Source organism: Lactuca serriola, chromosome 5, assembly GCF_051521515.1.
Source record: "Lactuca serriola cultivar US96UC23 chromosome 5, Lser_US96UC23_V15, whole genome shotgun sequence".
Lineage (NCBI taxonomy): Eukaryota > Viridiplantae > Streptophyta > Magnoliopsida > Asterales > Asteraceae > Lactuca > Lactuca serriola.
The window spans coordinates 302953910-302978066 of record NC_136412.1 but is presented as its reverse complement, the minus strand read 5'-3'; the positions used below and the strand labels follow the sequence as shown (position 1 = coordinate 302978066).

Sequence of the window (24157 nt, the reverse complement as noted above, 5' to 3'; positions counted from 1 at the left end):
TTTACTACTACCTCTGCTCCCAACACTAAACTCATCCTAGGCTTACCCTAGGGTAATCTACGATCCCAAACCAATCAGCTGCTGAATGTCTCCTCATAATTCCAATTAGCTACTACATGAATATCATCACATGTAATGAGGCTCAGATAATCCTTTGAGTAAAGGGCTCATCCCAACAACGGTTAAGACTCAAACGAGAGCTACGCAATAGGGTCAAACCCAACACTCTAAGATTATTCAACCCTGATCACATATGACTTAACGTATGCACCTAATAGCTAACTCCCATTGCTCAGAGTCCCATAAAGCACAAAGGAAGCAACATTCAGACAAAGGAAAATCTAACCCGCACATAACCAAGCAATTCTATTCACATATCACGAATCTGTACTAGCATGCGATTCTACGCTCATACTATCAGGCCTAACCTAAACAGGCTATCCTACCACTGTCTACTCAACACTAGCATGCAACTCAATAACACATATAACAGACATATAAGGCATCCTTCCTAGATCATTAGCCCTAATCTAGCATGTTGATCACATAATCGTATCATAACATAAACTTGTATGTAACGCCCCGTTCCTCAGAGTACCTAATTGTGAGTCCCCGGGATTTAAGAGAAGTGGTATTTTGATCTTCTTGTGGGAAAAGTGGAATAATAAGGGTCAAGTATGAAGTTTGGGAACTCGCTGAGTACGCCTAGCGTAAGCTGGGATTACGCCCGGCGTATATGGACGCGGGTGCAAGGCTGAGTACGCCCAGCGTACTAGAGGTACGCCCAGCGTACTCTCAGAGTTCTAAAACCCTAAAATTAGGGTCAGCCACTATATAAGGAACATGTTGGTTCATACCCTAGCCTCCTTAAGCTCACCCCTAACCTCAGAAACCATAGAAACCCGTATTCCCTCCATTATTAGGTGTGTTTGGCCTTGGAAAGCTCATTTTGGCAAAAGAAAAGCTAGAAGAAGAAAGGAGAAGTTGTTAAAGAAGGAAAGGAACGATTGGAGCTTGTAGATCTGAAGAGATATCATCCTTTGGAGCTTATTTGAGGTATAAAGCTTCTTGCTTGCCATTTATTTTGCATGGATCTAAGTATTGTGAAGTTTTAGCATCTTTCTTGTCCCAAAGTTCTCATCTTGATTCATGTTTTGTATTGGCCGAGATTATCTGTCCTTTCAGACCTTTGGAGAAGTCTTGAGTGAGAAAAATGAGGTCCCAAGGGCTGTAGTTGTTCCATGTGTGAGATATATAGGTCTTAATGGATTTAGACCTTAGATTAAGAGCTTTTGGACGTCCCAAGTAATAAAGTTTGAGACTTTATGAATCTTAGGCGTATTTAGCCTAGGGATCCGAAGTTTGGGCTTAAGAGCTTAAGCCATTAAGAGGTTATAAGGACTTCATGGGTAGCGACGTTACGCCCGCGTAACATGGTTGTACGCCTCGCGTAGCGGGTCAGGGCCCCGATCCTCAGCTGCGTTTTAGTGTGTACGCCCCGCGTACCAAGGAGGGTACGCCCAGCGTACTCCCCCTGAGTGGACCTTAATATTGGGCCTTAGAGTTTGGGCCGTTTGTGGGTAGTTGGTTTATGGTCCAAGTCTGGAAATTATGGATAGAGTGTTTTGGGCCCAATTATTGTTATGGACCTTGGATCTAGGCCCATTTGGTGAGGTGGGCCCAATTTGGTAAATTGGGCCAATATTGGACTTTGTATAAGATTTGGACTTTGGCCTTGGCCCGATAAGTGGATGTATGCTTGGCCTAATGTTTATTTTGTTGATGGATAGTTCGGGATTTACGGTGAGTTGGTGATTCGAGAACCTGCTCTTCAGTTCAGAGTTTCGGCAGTGCGAGGTGAGTTATCCTCACTATATCGACATGGTCTAAGTCACCAAGGTCGGCCCTTTATCAGATTGAGATCCGGGTATTTGTTGTTATTGCTTTGATATGTTTGCAACCTGGTAGCTAGGATGGTATATGTTAGAGACCTGGTTAAGGTCGGTTCCCTGATATGTAGGGTGATGCTATGCTAGTGACCGGTTAGGTCGGTATCCTGGTTAGGATGATGATATGTTATGTGGTATGTTTGATCGGCTTGTTGACTGTGAATTCTTATATGATTGTATGTTTATGTGCACATGGTTGTTTGGAATGGAGTTGGGTTGAGGCGGGTCTTGCTTTGTGTTGTAGGCCAAGATACCCAGGGCGGACCGGTTGTCCCGAAGGCCCAGCAAGCGGTCCGGATAGGCTGTAGGCCCCAAGAGGGCGGACCAGACGTGTCGAGGCTCGGAGAGTGGACCAGGCCGACTGAAGGCCCGGTGCGGGCGGACCAGTCATATTGTAGACTCAGAGAGTGGACCAGGTGAATTGAAGGCCCGGTGCGGGCGGACCAATCACACTGTAGACTCGATGTATATGGCTAGACTCGGAGGGTGGACCAAGTGGACTGTTGGCCGGTGCGGCGGACCAGTCACACAGTAAACCCGAAGTGCATGGTTGTTCCGTGATCGGATATGATATGGCATGTTATGCGTGTATGGTATATGTGGTTGGTATTTTGGGGATATCTCACTAAGCTTTCGGGCTTACAGTTGGGGTTTTATGTTTTTCAGGTTCTTCAGGTGACCGTGGCAAGGCGAAGGCGTGATCGTACCGCTCCTCATGTTTATGTTGTGATGTGATTATGGGAATACTCTAAATAAATTGTATTGAAAACCTTTTTGTAATAATTTAATGAAATCGGGTCGTTTTTGAAAAGTTTAAATTGGTTGGAACTTTTCGGTCGTTACAACTTGTATGGGTAATTTGGAATAACTTACTTGAGCTCGATTGATTGCATACACCACACCCTTTTCTCTTTTTCAAAATTCTTTTTGCTGTTTCTAAACTCTTTTCTTTTCTCAAAATACTTTTTATAAAAATTGTTTTTTTTTTTTTAAATTTCAATACCAATTCCTTAGTTTTAGTTCAGACACACCCGAGAGCATGTCCGAATCCCTCAAACCAAGGCTCTGATACCAACTTGAAACATCCCAAAAATATGGTCCAAAAATTTCATTTTTAAATCGTTAATCAAACCATAATTACCAAATCATTTCATTCATAAACATAGGTTGTTTTCTTAAAACAGAGTATTAATTCAAAACATGCTTATTTTATCAGAGTAAAACATCCGAAAGGCTAATCTTCTTGGTGTGTGCTATGCAGTCATCCCGAGCTCTTCCCTCCGCTACCGGAAGTACCTGAAACCAAAACTGAAAACCGTAAGCACAAAGCTTAGTGAGTTCCCCAATCTACCGCATACCATACACATAATCATGCACTGGGCCCCCGCCCACTGCATCGAGACTTGCCCGACACCAGACTCGCTCCGGCATCAGCCCCCGCCAGTCATCGAGCCCTGCTCGGTATACATTTATGTCTCTCTTAGGCCCCACCTGTCTGTGGGCCTTGCTCGCTATACACATACAACCATATAAACATGCACATAAGGTAACATACTCTAACTATACTCCTGATCTAAGGCCTCGTCAGATTAAAACCCTAATTTAGGGTCTTGGACCCTATTTAAAGACCTTAACTCACCTCCAACTCTCATTTCCTTCAGCCTCCATCCTCTCTAACCCTAAGAGGGAAACCCTAGCCTCCATTTGGGTGATTCTTGAGCTTTAAAGTGATTTATGAGTATTTTTGGTGCTTGAAGAGGAAGAAGGAACATTTCTTGACTTGGAGCTTTTGGATCCACGCTTTGTGCACCTAGATCTATCTTCTGGAGGTATAAAGTCTCAACCTTGACAACTCTTTCATGTAGATCTAGCTAAGTGGTATTTTGTTATGGTTTTGGTCCCTTGAGGTGGTTCTTATGAGTAAAAGTTACTCTAGAACCTTTGAGCTTCATATTTGGTCCTTATTGAGGTTATGGAGTCATAAAGTTTGGATCTTGATGGGTAGAGACCTTCCATGCATGATTTAGTAGTCATTTGATGAAGTTTGGGACTTAGGGTTTTGATTTAGGTCCCATTGAGTTATGCTAAGTCATAGCGTTGGAAACTTAATGACTTGAGAAGTCCCTTGAAATCAGATCTGGAAGTTTAGATTGAGGTCTTAAGGTATTAAGAAAATTTAAGACACTTTTGGAGTGATTTTGACCTTTGAAGTTCATCTTTGGTGATTTCACTAAGCCATGCAAAGGCTTAAAGCCATCGACTTTATGGATACAGTCACTTATATTTAGCGAGTCGAAGGCACCAATGTCGGCCAATGTCGGCCAATTGGATTGATATCATGTTATGCATGCTTTTATGTTGTTATGATCTGTTAGATCGGTATCCTGATAGATAGGATGTTGCTATACTGTTAGGATCTGTTAGATCGGCGTCCTGCTATATAAGATGATGATATGTTTGGTGATACGTAGATCTGCTTGACTAGCTGTAGTCTGTTATGTGATTATCTGTTATATGTGCACATGGTTGGTTGGTGGCTGAGGCTTCACTGCTTTGTGCGTAAGCAAACATGCCAGGGCATTCCAACCCGATGGTTGAGGGCCTAGTGTATTCCAACCCGATGGTTGAGGGCCTAGTGTATTCCAACCCGATGGTTGATTGGACCCATAGTATGTTGGCATTCCAACCCAATGGTTGAAGGGCTTGGGGTATTCCAACCTGATGGTTGATTGGACTCATAGTATGTTGGCATTCCAACCAGATGGTTAAGGGGCCTGGGGTATTCCAACTCGATGGTTGATTGGGCCCATAGTATGCTGTTATTTGTATATATGATTTGTTTGTGTGTTGGTACTTTGGAGGATCTCACTAAGCTTTGTGCTCACAGTTTTGTTTATGGTTTCAGGTTCTTCAGATGACTTGTGGTAAGGCGAAGGTGTGACCGTACACATCCTTGGTTTTACAACATATCGTATCTTGGGAGACTCTGATTTTTGATCATGTGTGGGAATCAATGTTTTTGTAAACACTTTGTTAATACATGGGTTGTTTTGAAATGTTTAAATTTGCTGAAATTTTTGGGATGTTACACCCGTGAACCGACTATCACCCAACAAAGGTCACACCTTGATCAAAAACCCCAACCTACAAGTTAAACTCAAGGTCAAACTGGTCAAAAAGTCAATGGTCAATAGGTTAACAACCACCACATCGTGGCAAGATCTTAGCCACGATATGGCCAATAAAGGACAAAACAATCGAGATGTTGAGCACCACCATATTGTGGCAAGCCCTTGGTCATGTCATGGTTTCTGGAAGAATGTCATAATCTTCATTAAGTTCTTAATCCTTACAGATCTAAACCCATAATTTCAAATCTAGTCCTTTTCAATGACTTAATGGATAAAGTTTCCAACTTTATCCATTAGGAATTCACCACAAGGCAAGATCTACAACCTTAATCCTATTAAGTCCTTAATGAGACCAAAACTTGTGCATCGACACAAGGTAAATCCAAACATGACTCCTTTCTCATTTCTCGGAAACCTAATGACCAAAAGAGAGCCATCAACAAGCTTTGGAGTTCCTCAAGCTCCCAAAGTATCCAAGAAATGGACCAAAATCCTCTAAAATGAACTCAAACTTGAAACAAGAATAAGGATCAAGGTAAGAACTATATACCTCAAATTACTCAAAAATCAAAAGAGGACGATGGATCCAAGCCAACTCATTGCTTCCTCGCACAAAAATGAACTTCCTTTTTCCTTAAGCTTCACCAAAATCTAAAGAATAAGCTCTAAATTAAGAAAACAAGCTCTCAAACATGTATGGAGGCTAAGGTTTCGTGTTGGGGGGTTAGAGGCTGAGGATGATGCCTTAATCCATGAGTTAAAACCTATAAATAAGAAGAAAACCCAAAAAATTAAGGCTTGGCTGCAATAACTTCCACGTCGTGGCGACCATCAGATATGTGTTCCTTATAATCGGCATGCCACGTCATGGTCCTCTATACACCACGTCATGGCACAAAGTTTTTTCCCAAAAACCTTATCTTTGATCCTTTTAAGTCCTTAATTGATTCATTTTGAAAATCGGGTGTTATAGTAAAAGCTTGAAATCGTCTCAAGGCATCTCTTAGTTTTTTCGGTTTGATGCATATTTGCTAGATGTTTTATGTTTGTTTAACATATTTTATTTTTGGATTTGACTTAGGTCTATGTTTATTTATGATTTTTTTTCTAGGTTTTATGCATATATGCTATTTTTTAGTTATGGATTTGTTAGATTTTTTTGAGTTTGATGCAAATGTTCTAAATTTTATTTTTATGTTATTTTTTTGAATTTTTCTAGGTTTGGTGCAATCTTTTATTTACAAATTCCACAAGGGTAATAGTATATCCATTGAAGATAGAGATGGGAGATTAGTGGTAATTTTAAGGTTATCAATCATTTTTATATCGTCAACACTAATTCGAGACAAACTAAGTTCAAATTAAGCTATAACCCAAGAGTGGAGGTGCAAAGTGCACATACGGATAAACTAAAGTGAACTTAGGAACATGGGGTCCGGGGGCAGTGCACCTGGTAGGGCTAGAGAGGGAATCATCTTGGCGGAGTACAAAGGGTAGAGCCCCTGATGGTAGTCCTGCTAGCTTGTCAGTAGGAGGGGACAAGGGGGCACCCTTATGGAGTGTAAGTCAGCACCCTAGCCTGAAATCAAATCCATATATAAGAAATATAGTTTGGTAGTTAATTTCCCATAAAAATGAACCATGGTGACTATTAGAAATAGTTGTGTGTTTTCTCTCCAAAAATAATTAATCTAACTTCCTCCTTCTCTATAATAAAGAGGTGTTCGGTTATACACAGAAACACACAAAAATATAATGCTACTGTGCTAAATTTCTGCAATGCAACACACACACACACATAGATGTTGGTGATTTTATATCACTAATATTATTTAAGTGTAATAGGATTAATTTGTTGATCAATGTCACCTTAATAAATACTGAACAAGTTAGGATGGTGTGGAGTGTACATTTGTTTAAATTTGTCTTGGTTGAAAGTACACTGCTATTTAAAGGTGAAGCCCCTGAACGAACGGGGGTCCGGGGGCAGCGCCCCTAGGAGCGGGACCAAGGGGCGGCAGCCCTGGTTGGGGTCAAGCTGAAATCCGGATTTTCGGTAAATGCACCCGGTTTTGTGATCCATGTTCTAGACCCAGATTTAAGTTGGTTTATGACCGTTTTTGGATAGTTTTAGAACATAAAACTGTCATGTGACAGTTTTAAGACAGAAAATTTTTCTTTTTATATGATCATTTCGAAATGAGTTTTGATACTCTTTTTTTTCATAGCATCTTTAATATTCTTTCTTCTGTTTGTCTCATTTTCTGAATCTTATCCTTTTAAAGAATGAGAGTACCACCAAAATATTTTAATCTAAAAGTGTTATACGTGATTTTCAGAATTTCCAAGTGTTTTTACCCCTCTTTTCTAACGAGAGAGAGAGAGAGAGAGAGAGAGAGAGAGAGAGAGAGAGAGAGAGAGAGAGAGAGAGAGAGAGAGAGAGAGAGAGAGAGAGATTATGTAAACATTTTCTCGACTTGTTCTCATCCAAAACAGGTTTATAACATTTAGTTAATACTGTATATGTGATTGATTAAGAAAACCAATGGTTCATTGAAATAAAAGTATTTTACTATGGTGGTTAATTATAATTTGTAAGTACACTAGTTAAGATCTTGGATATATAAGAAAATGATATAATTTCATGGAAAAAAATTAATGGAAGTTACAGAAGAATTAAGGGGAGTGTAGTGTCGAAATTAGTGTATACATAAGTGTTTGTTAATATGCAGCTGTCTAAAACATTAATAAAAACTTGTTAAGAACTCCAAATATCCAAGTAATTACAAAAAAACCTGCATGAAGACAAAAGGATAGAAGGGTAATGAAGTAAAATTAATCTTTGATTTGGTTGGGAGTGGAGCTGTGGCACATGGCAGTCATGTGAGGCCTCCAGTCCACATGCAATGAGAGAGTCTTTCCATGTTATTATGATCACTCATAATAATACCAGCGCCACAGCAGGATTAGGTCAAACCTCTCAACCCTTGACTAATTATCCTTTAATTAAAATTGAGTCCATAATTATGGATCTACTCTATTTTTGTCGGTCAATTATTTTTGATACTCACAATACATTTGGCAAAACCAGTTCTAATTGTTTGGAATAAATAAGTGTTAATTAAAAGTTTTTTGTAAGCTTTTGGAATAAATAAAATCACTTAAAACATAAACGTTAAGAGCTATCCGAAATAGATTTTGAATTAATTTCTTTTGTTTAAATAAATTTTTTTAAGTTCCTACTAATGAACAATTCTTTGTTTTATAATTCGAAGTTTTTCCTAAAAACGTTTAGTTAAAAACTCTTAAAGACTTTTTACCGAACGTACCTTAATAGATTGGGCTGTTAGAATTATTAATTTAGAGTTATATATTGAGTATTTTGTAAACCGTTTTAATATTTTTGTTATACATAGTGATTATGAATAAAGAATAATATGCGAAGATAAGTTTGATTTTAAGTGATTAAAAGATTAGTCACCATTGTCATTAGAAAATTAATCTCAATATACAGTGGCTTTATAATATCATTTTTGAGAAGATCAACCTCGGATTTTGTTAAACTATATATAACTGTGTGACATTATCATGGCAATAATTTTGCTTATTATTATATAAATATTACCGTGGTAATAATTTAGCTTATCATATATTAAAGTTAGTTAATTGCCATGGTTTTTATAAGAAAAACAATGGCAAGAGTTGGTATGCCTAATGCTTCCGTTGTATGATACAAAATCGTAAAAGAGTACATATTTTAGGACTACATTACAAATGTATTTTAATTTATTGTTTTATTGATTAGTTTTTTTTAATAATTTAATTTTTATATATATTTTATGTCTTATTGAAAATAAATGATCTACGAGAAAACCTATTAGACTAGATCGAATGGTGTCATATATGTTACATTTTCACATCACTATTTAACATATTAGCTCAACTTTGTCGCACCTCAAATTGAATTTTGACTTTCTCTATCATTTAAAAAGAGTTGCCGAGCTTGGTGTCATGCCATGGTCTAAGGACGATTTTCCAACGATATTTCACAGTCCATATAAGTATAAGCATGCTGAGGGGCGGTATCATGCCACCCCTCTAGCTTTCAACCATCAATAATTAAATAATTATGACAAAAATATAAATATTTAATTACTGAAAGTTTTGAAATTATTAAGTGTTAAAATGATCAAAATTATTGTTTTTTTTATTGTTTTTCTGTATTTTATAGTATTGTTATTTATGTATAAGAAACTAAATAAACTTTATCGGTTGGATATATTTATTTTCTAATATCTAAAACTTTAGCATTCATAATAGGTTATTGAAATTTAGGTTGTGTACTTTAATGGAAGAAAAATCTATCCATCCAATTAATTTGTATATATCAATAATATAGTTAGTGCTTTGGCATCTATTGCTTGAAATCTGGAAAAGGGGCTGGCCTGAATTTATTCGCTTCATTTGTTTCCCACTCTACTCTACTCTATATAGGACAACAAATCATCCAAGCTTTTATTACAACGTGTTTCAATTTTCAATGGTTAAAGTCATCATCATTTAACTTTTTACTTTTTAGTAACTAATTTAATACCCATGTCATATTAAATCCGTAACTTTTGGTTACAAATATACAGGAAAAATATAAGTATATATCTAAGTCAGTTATCAAATTAACTATCTTAATAATAATCAAAACATTATCATTTTAACTTCTTCTATTTATTTATTTATTTATTTATTTTTTTTTTAACTTTTTAATAACTACTATATTTTTAACATAGGTCAGTCACCCTTTTGGTGTTAGGTTTGCATGTGCTCGTCTCATAGCATCGTGGCTCACCTGTTTCAGCTTCACCGGACACCAACGTTTTAATATTCTGACGTCCGTCCAATTCCAATTCAAAGTAACAGCTCACCGCCCCTTTTTCCTTTATATACACACACCACTCCAAACTCAAACACCATTTAACACCTCCCCCAAAAAACCATGACCACCACCCTCTCCTCCGAACCACCTCCGGTAACCTCCAGTCCCCGGATTTCCTTCTCCGCCGACTTCCTCGACGATGCTAACTTCATCTGCATTACACCACACGACAAAGAGAAAGATAAAGAGAAAGAGAGAGAAAAGGAGAAAACAAGGAACGTCGGCGAGTTTGAGTTTCTCTCCGGTGATACAAACACTCCGACGACAATGCTGACGGCGGACCAGCTGTTCTTCGAAGGGAGACTACTACCTTTCCGACAGAAGCAATTTTGCGAGACGCTAGCGAAAATCAACCTGAAAACGGAAGGGAAACCGGAAGAGGTGAAAGAAGATAGTAGTAACAATAACAGAATGAGTTGGTTTATCGATGAAGATCCGTCTCCGAGACCACCGAAATGTACGGTTTTATGGAAGGAGTTGTTACGGTTGAAGAAACAACGCCCGTCTTCTCTCTCGCCCTCTTCCTCTTCTTCTTCGTCTTCATCGGCTTCCTCCATTGATGATGATTCGAAGAAAGAGAAACATCAGGTGAAGAAGGTTAAAAAGGGGCTAGAGAGAACCAGATCGGCGGGGATTAAAATCAGACCGATGATTAACGTTCCGATTTGCAGTCAAGGAGGAGGGCGGAGCAACTCTCTGCCGCCTCTTTTTGCGCTGAGAAAAAGTGGAAGCGGAGTACTGGACAGGTAGGGATAATTTTAGGTATTAATTTACTGCCTTTCGTTTATGTGTTTGGATTTTGATTGATTAATTTGGGTGTAATTTGGTTTTGATGATTCTTATTTTTCTAGTGCATAATCTTCGTATTAATGTAAATGCAGAACTATAATTAATGTCTTTTTGAATGCATTTCTTTTTTTTTTCAAGATCCAATCAATCAGTGTTTACTTACATTAATCAATCCACAATGTGTATTAAATAATCCAAAAAAATCGATTAACAAGCTTCATAACTTATTAACACAGCTATTGCTTGGGTAAAGAAAAAAGAATCTTGTACATTTCTTCCAAGTACATTTTTTTTCAAGCAATTGGTGGGACCAAAAGTTGATTACCAGGTAAAAACCTGAAAAAAAAAACAGATAATATGATGAGGTTGAAGATGAACTATAAACAAAAAGATTCCATAGATTTATTATTTAGAGAATCGATTCACGTTAGTTTTGAGTTTTGGAGTTATGCTGGGTTGATGGAATCGTGAAGAAAATAAATAAATCTATTTCACTGAAATGAAAAAGAAGTTTGTTTTTTCTAAAGGAATGGAATATATAATATCTGATTTTTTTTTAGTTTGTTAATTTTGATTCCCTAGCTAAGATGTTTTTATAAATTCAAATGCAGCCTAGTTTTTATTTACGTAATTTTCAATAACAACAATCTTTTAAAAGTTTCAAGCTGTTTAATTAGATTATAACTTTATATTTTTTTTTTAATAACTAGAAAATATCTTTTTTATTCTTATATTTTATAAATAAAAAGTTGATAAACTTTACATTTTATTTATTTATTTTTATTAATATAAAGTTTGACAAATGTTAACAAAAAAATATCACTGAAAAATTATGTACCAAAATATATAGATAACTTTTAACAAATAGTTAGTTATTCATTTATGAGTAATAGTGTTTTGATATATATAGAAAAAGTAAATAAATCATTGTCTATTTATTATACTATACTAACCCTTTTAGTAAATAGGGTATACTCGTATAAAATTGAATCAAACAACTATATTATAATATGACAACTTGTAAGTCGTCATTACAAACTAAACATGATCTTAGAATCTAATAATACTTTTCGTTATCTTGTTTATATTCTGTTCTTTTTCATTTTATTCCTTTAAAATATCATTCCATGCAACCGAACTAACATGTTAAATTTTAACCCGGTATCCGAAAACTATACCTGAAATTCAATCCGGGTTTCGTTGTGAGTCCGCGTGGAACTTGACCACTGAAATTATTATTTTCCAAGAACCTAAAATAAACATATATTAGAAACAAAAATATATTAGAAACAATTAACATTAAATAAATCAGTTGTTAAAAAATAAAAAGCACAAAAGAAGACGATTGTAATATGACCCACAAGAAAAGCAAATTGATGTAACATTAACTTCATACGGATTGTAGTACTATAAGAGATAAACTTACAGTTCACGCAGCCTGTCAATATTTTCCAAAGACGAGGGGATCGGTCCATTGAGATGATTGTCCTCCAAATGTCTGTTTCAAAGAGAAAAAAGGGTAAAAAAATAAAAACCCATTCATATGTACCATATGGATATATTCGATGAATGATTATAATGGGCTCCATTTTTTTTTTAACTTCAACCCTTCTCAATATCAATCAATTTTCTCATATATTCACGCTAAACCCATCTAATAATGTACTTGTACTTTTCATCATGATTTTACGTTCAAATGTAACTTGTGACTGATCTAAAATAACACCAATAATACTCTAAGACATTGATTGATTTTAACTCTTGCATACTTCTTGTCTGGTTGACATTAAAAAACCTAAACCTAAAAATATCGAAGAGTGTCTTGCAAAAACTTACATGGTTTTTAACATCTTCAAGGTACTAAAATCAGGAATAGATCCCGATAGGCTATTGTTTCCAAGCCATCTGCCATAACCAAAATTATAAAATTATAAAATTAAACTCGTACGTTTAGGATATTGGTCCTTTAATTTAGAAATAGGGGAGGATTTTTATAAATACATGAAGGGCTTACAAGTCATTTAACGCAGTCAAGTTTACAATGTTGGGAGAAAGAGATCCGGAAAGGTTCATGCTTGTAAGGTTTCTGCAAAGAAAGAGAAAGAAAGGAGTCAAACTACACGATTTTACAGATTACATGTTGTTATTGACTTATTATGAATAGAATCTATAATGATTGTGATGTACTTACATTCCAATCACACGAACATTAGATCCATTAGAGCATGAAATTCCAGTCCATGCGTTTTCCCGGGGTAAACAGGGATCGCCATTCCAATCAAATGGAGGATTTTGAAATCCGTCCTTCAAACTCTTCAATCCAATCACTACAAAACAAGAAATTAAAATTAATTTTTATTCTTTCAGCAGTATGCCAAGAAGATAATGAGATTAGGGCAAAGAACCAGACCATCTCGCGTTTGAGTTCTTCCACCAAATCGTAGCACTTCAAAGATTTCTCCACCGTTAATCAAAGGGGCGAGAGTAGAACCAGGAGCAGGAGTTAGTATGATCTTTGTAGGACCAGAAAGTCGCCATTGGTTAGCAAACAAAGCGACGCCTGTTTGAGGAACCTTTAGATCACTATAATATGTAATACCGTTAATGGTGATGTTGAAAACCCTAGAAGTCCCGGTGTCATCTGCAAAGTAGAGAGCGATGTAGTAGGTCGAGAGCTGGAGAGGTGAAAGAGGCCATTGAAGCTCCAAGGGTTGTGGTTGGCCGACTGTGAACTGTGTCTCGAACACTTTCCGTGGAGGGAGGTTCCAGAAACCAGCAATGGATACGTTTTCTCCTCTTGAAGATGTTGGATTGTTTTCACCATATGGCTCCCAATAACGATCAAATTGATCATCCGGGTATCTGAAGTTACAATCAATCTGTTAGATTTAGTATATATGCTACAAAAATCTTCACATTATTATGTTAATTTCATGGCATCACAATCAAAAGCAAGTAATTGGAACTATCGGAGTCGTTTCTATTCTTATTTGATAAGTTATCAATCTCACTTTTCCATTCAGAATGAAGACAACCAAGACTAGAACATCTAGTTTAATTACTGGAATTGATTGATGAGAATTGGTGGCCATACCTTATTATGGGTCCATTGTATCCAAAGCTATGCCTCGCAACCAATCTAAGACTAAAATTCCCAAAATCCGTCGAGTTATACAAGGAATCAGCCAATAATACGAACTCCAAAGCGGATATAAAGGGATCAGACTCAGTATACGTATTGGAAGCGAGGCAGAGGCTCATTGACTTCCCGCCGGCACGGAATACACCTTCGTAATACGACGCTGATCGATTGGCGTAATCTTCAGTCGTATTCACCACACTCCAGAAGGTTCCATCCACAATCTGATCAAACACCGGAGGCGAAGCTTGATTGTTCACTCCGCCATAGTAATACGTCGTCCGAACAAGATACTTGGCGGTGCGGTAAACCGGCACGACGTAGCAAAATTTTCTGCGGCGTGAGTTGTTATCGAGGAGGGGAAACGATCGAAGGGTGGAGAGAGTATGCGAGAGGTTCGTTTGCGTGAGGTGTTTGGAGGTGCCGGTGGAAATATAAGCGGTGTCTGGAACCCATTGTCGATTGTCGATCACAGAAGCGACGGTGGCGCCGCAGTCGATGAGTAGAGCCCTGGGTGGTTGGGAGAGGGAAAAGGGGATGAGAGAGAGGGTGAGGAGAAGAGGGAAAAGGTAGAGGAGCATGGTTGAATTTGATGAAGATTGAAGAGTTGCAGGGTCATCATAGGTTTTTGATTGTGATGGAGTGGGAAGAATGAGAAATGTAGTGGAGTTGAAAGGGTCGTTAGTTGACTCAGTAATGGAAGCAAGGAATATGTGAAGTTGGTGAAGGTGATTGGGGAAGGAATCGACGCGGTTAATTGCAACGATGACGACAAACAGCGGCAACTTTGTTATTTAAATATTTATATTATTTGTTTCTTTGAGCAAAAGCGGCAAATTTCGTTTCCAACAAATGTGATAAAAATTTGGTATAGAGTTGACTGCAAATGTTTGGTATATTTCTAATAATTCTTCCACTCGTAAAAATTAGGGGATAATGATTTAAAAGGGTAACATCTTTTTTTTATTTAAAATTAGGGGATAACTAATGAAGAATCCTGCCTTGTGGGGTTGAAGTTGCAGAGGTAAACAAGTATTTCATACCCTTTTACTACTGTTACTAAATATTTATTTATGCATGGATGATAAGTTATTTACAAATCAGACCAGATTTACATGTAGAAACGTCTATTCTAATCACTACTTCCCCGGGTTTTTTCTTATTCGACCATTGTAGTTTGAAAAATCCTATTATATCCTCAAGTGTTGTTGTTTGAATGGTCAAGATTGGTTTGAATATACTAAAATCTTTTTATATAATCAGGAGATGAAAAACCAGAAAAGTCAAACTACATTGCCTTTTGATGCTAAAAATGACATTAAAGCATTGAAGTGGTATGGTGCAAAAATAACAATTGAATCCCCAACATCACACAATGCGATAACAATATTTTCACAAATACCGATAATTAATAATGTATTTTAATTTTTAAAATAAAATAAAATCATTACAATATGAGAATATTATCAAACCAGTTTAGATGGCCACTTATAGATCATTGACATCATCCCTCCCTTATCTTTTGTATACAAATTAAAGTCGTAAGATGCTAGACAACTAACACAAAAGAAAACAAAACCATAATTTGCATTTACAAAATTCAATTTCAAAAGAGAAAAGTAATCTAATCTATGATTCCAACCGATGTAGATAATAATACAATGTAATCAAACTACACATTGACAAACACACGCCATAAGAGCAAATTTGTAAATGAAAAGAAAAAGAAAACAATAATATATAAAGGTTATCAAATTAAGTCATGTCCGCATTAAACTAACGTGTCTTCAAAGTAGAAGTCTAGCCGACCATGGTTCAATTTCCTTGACACTAACATCAAATTAAAACAGGGTTGGGTTTATTCCTGTCATTATTTCTCTTTCAAGTTCTTCGCTTGTCTTCCACTTAGACTCATCCCCTGTTGAAATCATTAAACCAAATAATAATGTCAATTTGGGCAAAAAGACAAAAATGCCCTCATCCTTGTAAAAAAATAACCTTACAAAGTACCATAGATTATTTATGGGACAGAGAAACAATTTTGAAATTTGAGCTGCTGTAGATTACAACAATTCACAGGTTGAGCTCCTTCCTCCAACGCTATAGCTTGGCATTAACTTCGCATATGGCTTCCATATGATTGCCACAACGTCGTCCAAACACTTTAAAAACCCTAAGAGATGAAATGAGTCAATAAAACAGAAAAGCAAGCATGTTTTAAACAAACAGATGAAAAACAAATCCTTCTTCAGCAATATACCATGGGGCCAAAACTTATATCCCATGCAATTGGTCAATGTTGTTAGTAGAAAATAAATTAGTTTTAAAAAGATAGAAAAAGAACACAGTCCATGATTTAAAATAACGGAATAAAAATGGAATTTGAGTCTGTTTAGTTGGATGGAATGGAATAAACAATGTTGTTTTGGTAGAAATGGAATAAACTTATTTAATATATATTTTTTATATATTATATGTAAAGACAATACATCTTTTTGACTATATTCCATTAAATTGTTTTAGTTATTAACTAACTTATATTTAAAAAGAAATTAAAAGCTAAAGATAATAGAAGATGTTGAAAAGATATAAGGTATAATAGAAATTAGAGCAAACTACAAATTTGGTACCTATACTACACTTAAAATTGCAAGTTCCATCCAAATTTAATTATGACGTCGACACAATTTTAAAATTTGAAATAAACTTTCAACTTTTATTTAAACATAAGGACCAAATTTGTAATTTACTCTAAAATTCATATCAGTAATTAATTAAAATAATAAAAAAAGGATATGTGTCATAGAAAATTACATTATAAAAATAGGTTACATTGCATTTTTTCCTACCATTTCATGATGGAATGAAAAAAAAAATAAAACCTTCAACTTAAGAAATGAGAATTAATAAACTGGAAGGAAGGAATGCAACATTTTTTTCGATTGGGATTAACAAACAGGTTTGTATGATTCCAATGGAATGAACAATTCCATTCCATCATTCCATCAATATCAGACACTATCTTATATATAGATTCAAGATAAAGAAAGAGTACATAACACATGCAGCAAATCCATATGGTATGACTTTGGATCATTAGAGAACAATGAAACTTCCTTCATAGCACCCACTTTGCTACAACAGCAACATAAGCGATGAGAGCAAATAAGAAAATAAACTAAAAAGACAATGAGATTAAATAAAAAAAAAAAGAGTAATCATAGTTCATACCTATTAAAACTAACATAAACAGGACCAACTGAGGCTCTACACATAACATTTCCTTTTTTCCATCTTGACCCCGATGTAAGTTAAATTATCAAGCCTCCCTAAACTTCTTGGAAGAGAAGGTGAAGTGGCTGCTGAATTTAGGGTGAGCAAAAACCGAACCGACTAAAGAAAAACCGACAAAACCGCAATAAACCGCAACCGAAAAACCGAAACCGATGCAAAAACCAATGGTGCGGATTTAATCTTTGCAAAAACTGAAGGTCAACGGTGCGGTGCGGTTTCTATCCTAAAAACCGGTCCACCAAAACCGAACCGCACCGCAAGCGTGTATAGTAATAAATCAATCAATGTATATTATATACATGCTATTTAAAATAGTTATAAACGATAATATATTTATTATATGTTTATTTTGTGTTTGTATAAGACTATATGAGGTGCAAAAGAAATGTTCTATTGTTAGCCAAACGTAATAATCGATTACATGTAATAAGCTTGTAACAAATTAAGTCAAAATCAACCAACCTTCGATTATTAATTAGTTTGTGAGAGTGGTCACAAGTTGTATTTTAAGCGACTTACAATTTTTGATTATGTAATTTTGTTTTGAGCTGAAAATGAATGTATTAAAAAAAACAACACAATACAAGCTTATATGCACATGGTTTTCAGTTCTTACAGTTTTAAAAAATCGCACCAAAAAACATAAAAAAACTGCACCAAATTCTTAACACGGTTTAAAAACTGAAACCGCACCGATACAAACCGAAACCGCATTTAAAAACCAAAAAACTGAACCATTGCAAAACCGCACCCAACGGTTTTAAGAATGCAAAAACCACACCATGCGGTTTGCGGTTCGGTTTGGTCTGAAAACCGCACCAAACCGCACCATGCTCACCCCTAGCTGAATCTGATTGAGAGAAGGGTAAAGAATTAGAAATTGTAAGATCAAAATAATCTTAATTTAGACCATTTCAAAAAAATGACTATGAAAATCGAGACATTTCAATCTGAAATCCAAAATTCACAAGTGAACCTCTTTAATAATACATAGAAAGCAGACGGGAAATACACAATTGCAAAACTCACCAGTTTTAAGAGCCTCTTTCTTTGTATCTTCCATGGTGTTCATTGTTTTGAAACACTGCAAAATTTCATAGACAAACTATTAGTATTCAGTTTAATCAAACCATAAACTTCTTGAAATTGGCAACAGATGTTGATCATCCAATGATGTTGGTTTTCGAGATTTCTTAAAACTGTAGACTTGAATTTATCAGAAACAATCCCTACACATTGTTGCAATTTGTTGCCACAAATTTCACTAATTGTTTCCATTAAAACATCTTCAGCATACTTTGGGAAAACGTAAGATTTCCCTCATTGTTTCCATTAAAACATCTTCCATACACATTGTTGCAAATTGTTGCCACAAATTTCACTAATTGTTTCCATTAAAACATCTTCAACATACTTTGGGAAAACGTAACCACCTGTGAAAATAGCTCGTCTAAAAACACCGGTCCAATTTGGCAAATTAACAGATAAATTCACCAGATTTGCGAATTAACATGGATGATGATTATTACTATTTGATTTCCACCCATCTGATGAGATTTGGAAAAACATGGCTTTGCGAATTCGAGCTTTGGATTCTCGTTTTGCCTCTTCGTACTTGGAATCGAGTCGTTCTTCGGCTAAGTCACTCTGGGTCACTGCTGGTAATCCGATTTGGTTTAAGAAACTATTGAATTTTGGGTGCTCCAAACTTGAAAAAGGAACCGACCCACAATTTTCATACACCCAATCTGCTAATAATTCGAGCGATGAATCGATTTGGGATTTTGTTAAAGTTTGATATGGTAATGATTTCGGGATCTTAAGACTTTTCACACTATCTTCAAACAAACAAAAAAATAACAGTATTGATGGTGGAGGCTGTGGTGAAGCTAGTGTCGCTGGAGATGGGTATGGCAAAAACGAAAGAAGAAATCAGAGAGAATGAGAGAGAAGGTAAGAGATGAAAACAATCAACGGAGAGGCGGTGATGGATGGATCATATGTTTTCCGTGTCTGATTGGAAGAATGAGGAGGTGCAAGCAGGCAAGAATGTGACATCCCCAAAATCACGGCCACAAAAGACCGATTTTGTTTATGCTTTGTTTGAAAATCAGAGTAACGTTTTAAATAAAAGTGTTGCGGAATTTGTCCCAAAACAAAATATGATAAAGATTTATCAAAAGCATTTCCATAGAAATGTATTTCATTAAAAGACTTGGGATGTCATGTTCGTACAGATCAAAAGCATAAACAGTACAATATAAGTCTTACTACATTATTTCATATCTGCAGGCCTATATCCGTAATCCCTCGTCCAAACATCATATATATGCTCAAGCGCCACTACCTGTAATACATAAAACTGAGTGGGTCAAGCTTGGGAGCCTGGTGAGCACATAGGGTTTTCAACCCACAATAAATAAGTTTATTAATTTCATCAATCAACAATAACCCGATTACCCGTTCCTGTTATCCTCACTTTACGTCCCTAAACACCTATCACAAGGGACCTAGCCTAAGGATCATCATCGGGACGGACACTACTGCTAAGGGGATTCCTCAACAATAAATGTCCTAAAAGCAACCATGTGGGGGATGGAGTACACCGGTGAACACATCATTCACAAACACCTACAGGTTGCGAGCCTGCTAGTGTTCCACTGGACTGTCTAGAAGAATCCGTGGTCATCATCCATAGTCCGCTAGATGACAGAATCAACAACATCAACATCGAGGCCTCTCATCATTTTATCGCACATCACCTATTACATTTACCCATGTTTTACCCCAACATTTTCGTAGATATAAAATACATATACAATTTAAATTATTGAAAACATGTATAACAATGTTCATCCGGCATATATAGCAAGTATTCAGATAATATGCACATATAGCACGAATTTATATAAAATACTTCATATCTATGTGTAAGCTGAAAGTAACTATGCACTCACCTGAAAGGTGGTGACTCAGCACTCGGACAGCGCTTCGATACTCTCAAAACAATTTTCCTTCGATAAAACCTAATACCAATACCACTAGGGTTTAGTCTAACGATAACCGCGACAAGTTAATAGTCTAGCTATTATTATTATTATTATATAAGCGTTAAACAACACTCTATATAAATCATAATAATAGCCCAAATAATTATTTTAAGGCCCTAATAATGTTACTATATTAAAACATAAGCTATACTAAAGATAGGTTAGACATAGCTCACTTACAGCGGGTTTTCTCGAAAATTGGGCTCTGCCGGAGCAGAGTTTCTGAGCCAGAGGCTCTTCTTGTCAGAGCCGTCAGGCACTCCGGGAGCCTTGGGGCTTCCTTCGGGTGCTAAGGGGTTTACCCTAGGCTTTAGGGGCTTAAGGGGGGCTAGAGAGAGAAGTATAGAGAGAGAAAGAATGTTGGAGAGGTGTGAAGAGAAGTGAATGCCCGACACCTCTATTTATAGGAGGCCTGAATGGTGGACTCGCCGAGTCTGAGTCATGACTCGCCGAGTTAGTGCATGTGGCACCCTTCTGGTGGTGCCACGTGTCCTCCTCTGGTGGTGCCACGTCACCCCCTATCGCGTCTCAGCCTTCAAACTTAGAAAAATCATAACTCTCGCATACGAGCTCCGTTTTCGACGTTCTTTATATCCACGCGTAGGTAAAATCAAAATCTACAACTTTCACTTAGACTCCGTCGGCCATATCTCAACCGATCTCAAATTTAACAATAGGAGGCGTTTAGACTGTTAAATGACCGCGAAGAATTCGTAACTCCTTCATACGGACTCCGTTTTCGTCTATCTTTTTACCATTGAGTTCCTATTAATGAGATCTTCAACTCTCATTTAGGTCGCGTAAGCCAAAAACAGCTCGAACTAAAATTCGAGTTTCGGGTCGTGCACTGCTAAGCCGAATCTTAGAAAAATCATAACTTCTTCATACGAAGTCAGATTTGGGCGTTCTTTTTATGGATTTTCTCGGTTTAACATATTCTACGACTTTCGTTTAGATCACTAAGGCTAAAAAGTCCTCCATCGTAAATTCACTATTTACGTCTCCCGGAGCCGTGCCGGTTTTGCCGTAAAACTTCGGCGGGCCATAACTTCTTCGTTATAACTCAGATTTTGGCGTTCTTTATATCCCTGGAATCTTTTTTTCAACCACTACAACTTTATGTAAAGATATCTGACTTATCTTACACTATAATTTTGACGCTTATTTTTATTCTTTATTAAATATATATTTATAATAAAGTGATAAGCACACAAATACACATAATTCACATAGAATTAAAATATTTCATCTTTATTACACCAAAAAGAGTTACAATAGTTGACCTAGACTATTACATCGTCTAAAAATGTTTAGCCCCAAAACCCGGGCGTTACAAAGAACACATAGACGTAGATGGTAGACACCCAGTTCATTACATTTGTAATCCAACACAAAAGAAAACCACCAAATATACAAAACAAAAAAAACAAAAAAAATCAACCAATCATATTGAAGTCCTGTTCACCAAGATTTGTAAATTAGTATGTATATAAATGAATTAAAATGGTAACATATTTTTTGATTAATATATATTTAGTTATGGATTTTTTTTGTCCGTATTTTCCCATTAAACTTGTTGAATTGTTCACAAAACATTCTTATGATCTGTTATCGGAGGTTTAGAAGGTTCTCGACATTCTTGTGAGTTCTGATGAGGTCCCAATCATCTTCTCTGGCAACCCAAAAATCATTCAACCACTTCAACCTAGAAAACAAGTTTCAGAGTCAGATTTTGTCCAAAAATTGATTTCATATGTGTGTTCATCTGATTCATCTGATTTTTGGAACGATTTCAGATTTGTGTTCATGGATTTTGGAACAATTTATGAAACCTCAGAAATCGTAAACCAAAGCTGATGAACAATATGGAATGATTTGGAACGATTTCCGACAGACACACACATGCACACGCCTGCTTGTTTCCTCGGATCCGACACACACTCCATGGATGAAATCGATTTGAAGGTCAAATTTGGAAAATGGGTTTGAAGCTACATCCATGGAAATTTCCCCTTTTGTATTTTTTTTTCTTAGGGTTTGTTCTTAGTTTTTCGCTGGAAAACTTTGCAATTTATTGTTTATTTTAAACAAAACAAGGTCGAAATTTTCTAAAAGGTAATGAAAGAAAAGGACAAAAGGGGAATTCTTGAGTCTTCGGTAATCAGGTCTTCTGAAGGTACACGAAGATATGAAGAAATATAAGCGCATCAAGGTTCATAAAGTGCGTTACAACCAGTGATGGCGCCGTCGGAAAGACATGTCTCTTGAATTCTTACACCAGCAACACCTCCCTTACGATGGTTTCTCCCCCATGTTTTCTAAAAATCATGATCTGGAAAACTAAAGCTGATGAACAACCTTCTTGATGTGACCCGGTTCTTCCATGACAATGGTTTATGCATGTAGTGATTCCGATGAACCTGCGAGGTCACAATGAGAAAGGATCGTCAGCCGTTCTCCGGGAGGAGGCTTCTGGGAAAACGCTCTGACGGTCAAGTCAGTGTATAGACTTGAGGTTGTATTGTGAGTAAACTGAGAGAAGACGACTTACTTTTAAAGGCACCTTGGGTGGCCTTTTATACTGAGTCCTTCTGCTAGTCCATACGGGACAAGGGCGTTAGACCCGACAGGATCAAGGACAATGATTAGGTGATTGTGCTCCTTAATCTGTCAGAGCCAACGATTGGTTCAGGTGGTAATGCTGTGAGAATATGCCTTGTCGGTTGAGACCGTTACATTTGTCACAGAGTGGAAGGCGCCCCTTGCGGGGCCGAGCCTTTCTCCGCGAGCGCCCTGCTCTTAGGGGTGTTGTCGACAATAGGTTTCGTCGAGCTTAACCTACCGAGCGCGACATGCTTTGGGGCATTCTCTGGCGCGTTTGTGTGCAGCTTCTTCGTACGCGCTAGGGGCATGTCATCAAGTCACCTAGTACGGTAATCATAGCATTGCTAGACTAGCTATGATGTTCTGGGTTTAACTGCTCGGTATACGCGTGGAGCTCTGATTCAATTGTCGCTTTGATTTTTACGGCGACGTGACTATCCATTATGGCAGTCAGTTACATCATCACTTCAGGGATTTCGAATATCCCGTCTTTCCTTATTCTTTATAAAGTTAAGGGAACTCCTTATTCATGCCACTTTTTTCACATTTCTTCTTTCTTCTTCTTCTATGGCTTTTCTCTTGGTTCCATGGCTACTCAATCTGGTACCATTCCATCTGAAGTCGAATTCAAGCTCCTCAGTGATGCTTATGGCCTTTCTATGACTGATGGGGTTGAGTTTCCGTTTCTTGATTTGATGATCTTATCTCCTCCCCCAGGCAATGTGGGTGTTTATATGAAAACCCACGACACTGGTTTGCGCCTCCCCTCGCTGACTTTCAAGAGGAGCTTTTGTAGAATAACGGATGTAGTATCCAAATTCTCACTCCAAATGTTATCAACAAAGTAGTGATGTTTGAGATGATTTGTCGAGCCAATGGGGTGCTCCCCGACTACTTTATCTTCAAGTACATCTTCAGGTTCTGTGCTACATGCGACAAATATACATTCTTTGTTCGGCGAGGGGGCATACCTTGGTTCCTGATGGTAAGACCCCCAAGAACTGGCAAGACAAGTGGTTGTGGGTCAACCACGATCGGGTCGGCCATGGGCGGTACCGGTCAAACAACTTTGTTGATGTTACTCATAAGCTATATCCTCACAACCAGGCTATTGTTGATCTTCTCAAGATTATTCAGGTTGTTCCTGAGGAGTATTCAGAGGTTTTGCTCGCCGGTGTTGGTATGATCCTTCTTGGAGGCGCCGAGGGAAGATGCCCATTTTTTACACTGTTACTGATGGTGAGTAGTTCTACTATTCTTCCTTCTCCCTT

At 37.0% G+C, this 24157-nt stretch overlaps 2 protein-coding genes across 2 annotated transcripts; one reads left to right on the top strand and one right to left on the bottom strand.

The window, feature by feature from the left end:
* The first annotated feature begins 9900 nt into the window (after positions 1–9900).
* LOC145054791 (uncharacterized) lies at positions 9901–10936 on the top strand. Its single transcript, XM_079003048.1, has one exon. The coding sequence runs from the start codon at positions 10071–10073 to the stop codon at positions 10758–10760; it is 690 nt and encodes a 229-aa protein (XP_078859174.1). The 5' UTR covers positions 9901–10070; the 3' UTR covers positions 10761–10936.
* A 65-nt stretch (positions 10937–11001) lies between these two features.
* LOC145054790 (Leucine-rich repeat (LRR) family protein) lies at positions 11002–14700 on the bottom strand. Its single transcript, XM_079003046.1, has 8 exons — positions 13894–14700; positions 13210–13661; positions 12991–13126; positions 12814–12885; positions 12636–12704; positions 12226–12297; positions 11978–12049; positions 11002–11135 (listed from the first exon to the last, which is right to left on the bottom strand). The coding sequence occupies exons 1-8, from the start codon at positions 14517–14519 to the stop codon at positions 11093–11095; spliced, it is 1542 nt and encodes a 513-aa protein (XP_078859172.1). The 5' UTR covers positions 14520–14700; the 3' UTR covers positions 11002–11092.
* Positions 14701–24157: the final 9457 nt, after the last annotated feature.

Excerpts from the sequence above, each read along its gene's own strand:
- LOC145054790 (XM_079003046.1), bottom strand. The coding sequence starts at position 14,519 with ATGCTCCTCTACCTTTTCCCTCTTCTCCTCACCCTCTCTCTCATCCCC. Across the intron at positions 13,662-13,893 it reads TACAATGGACCCATAATAAG|ATACCCGGATGATCAATTTG; the intron begins GTATGGCCACCA and ends TTGTAACTTCAG. Across the intron at positions 12,298-12,635 it reads TTGAAGATGTTAAAAACCAT|ACATTTGGAGGACAATCATC; the intron begins GTAAGTTTTTGC and ends TCTTTGAAACAG.
- LOC145054791 (XM_079003048.1), top strand. The coding sequence starts at position 10,071 with ATGACCACCACCCTCTCCTCCGAACCACCTCCGGTAACCTCCAGTCCC.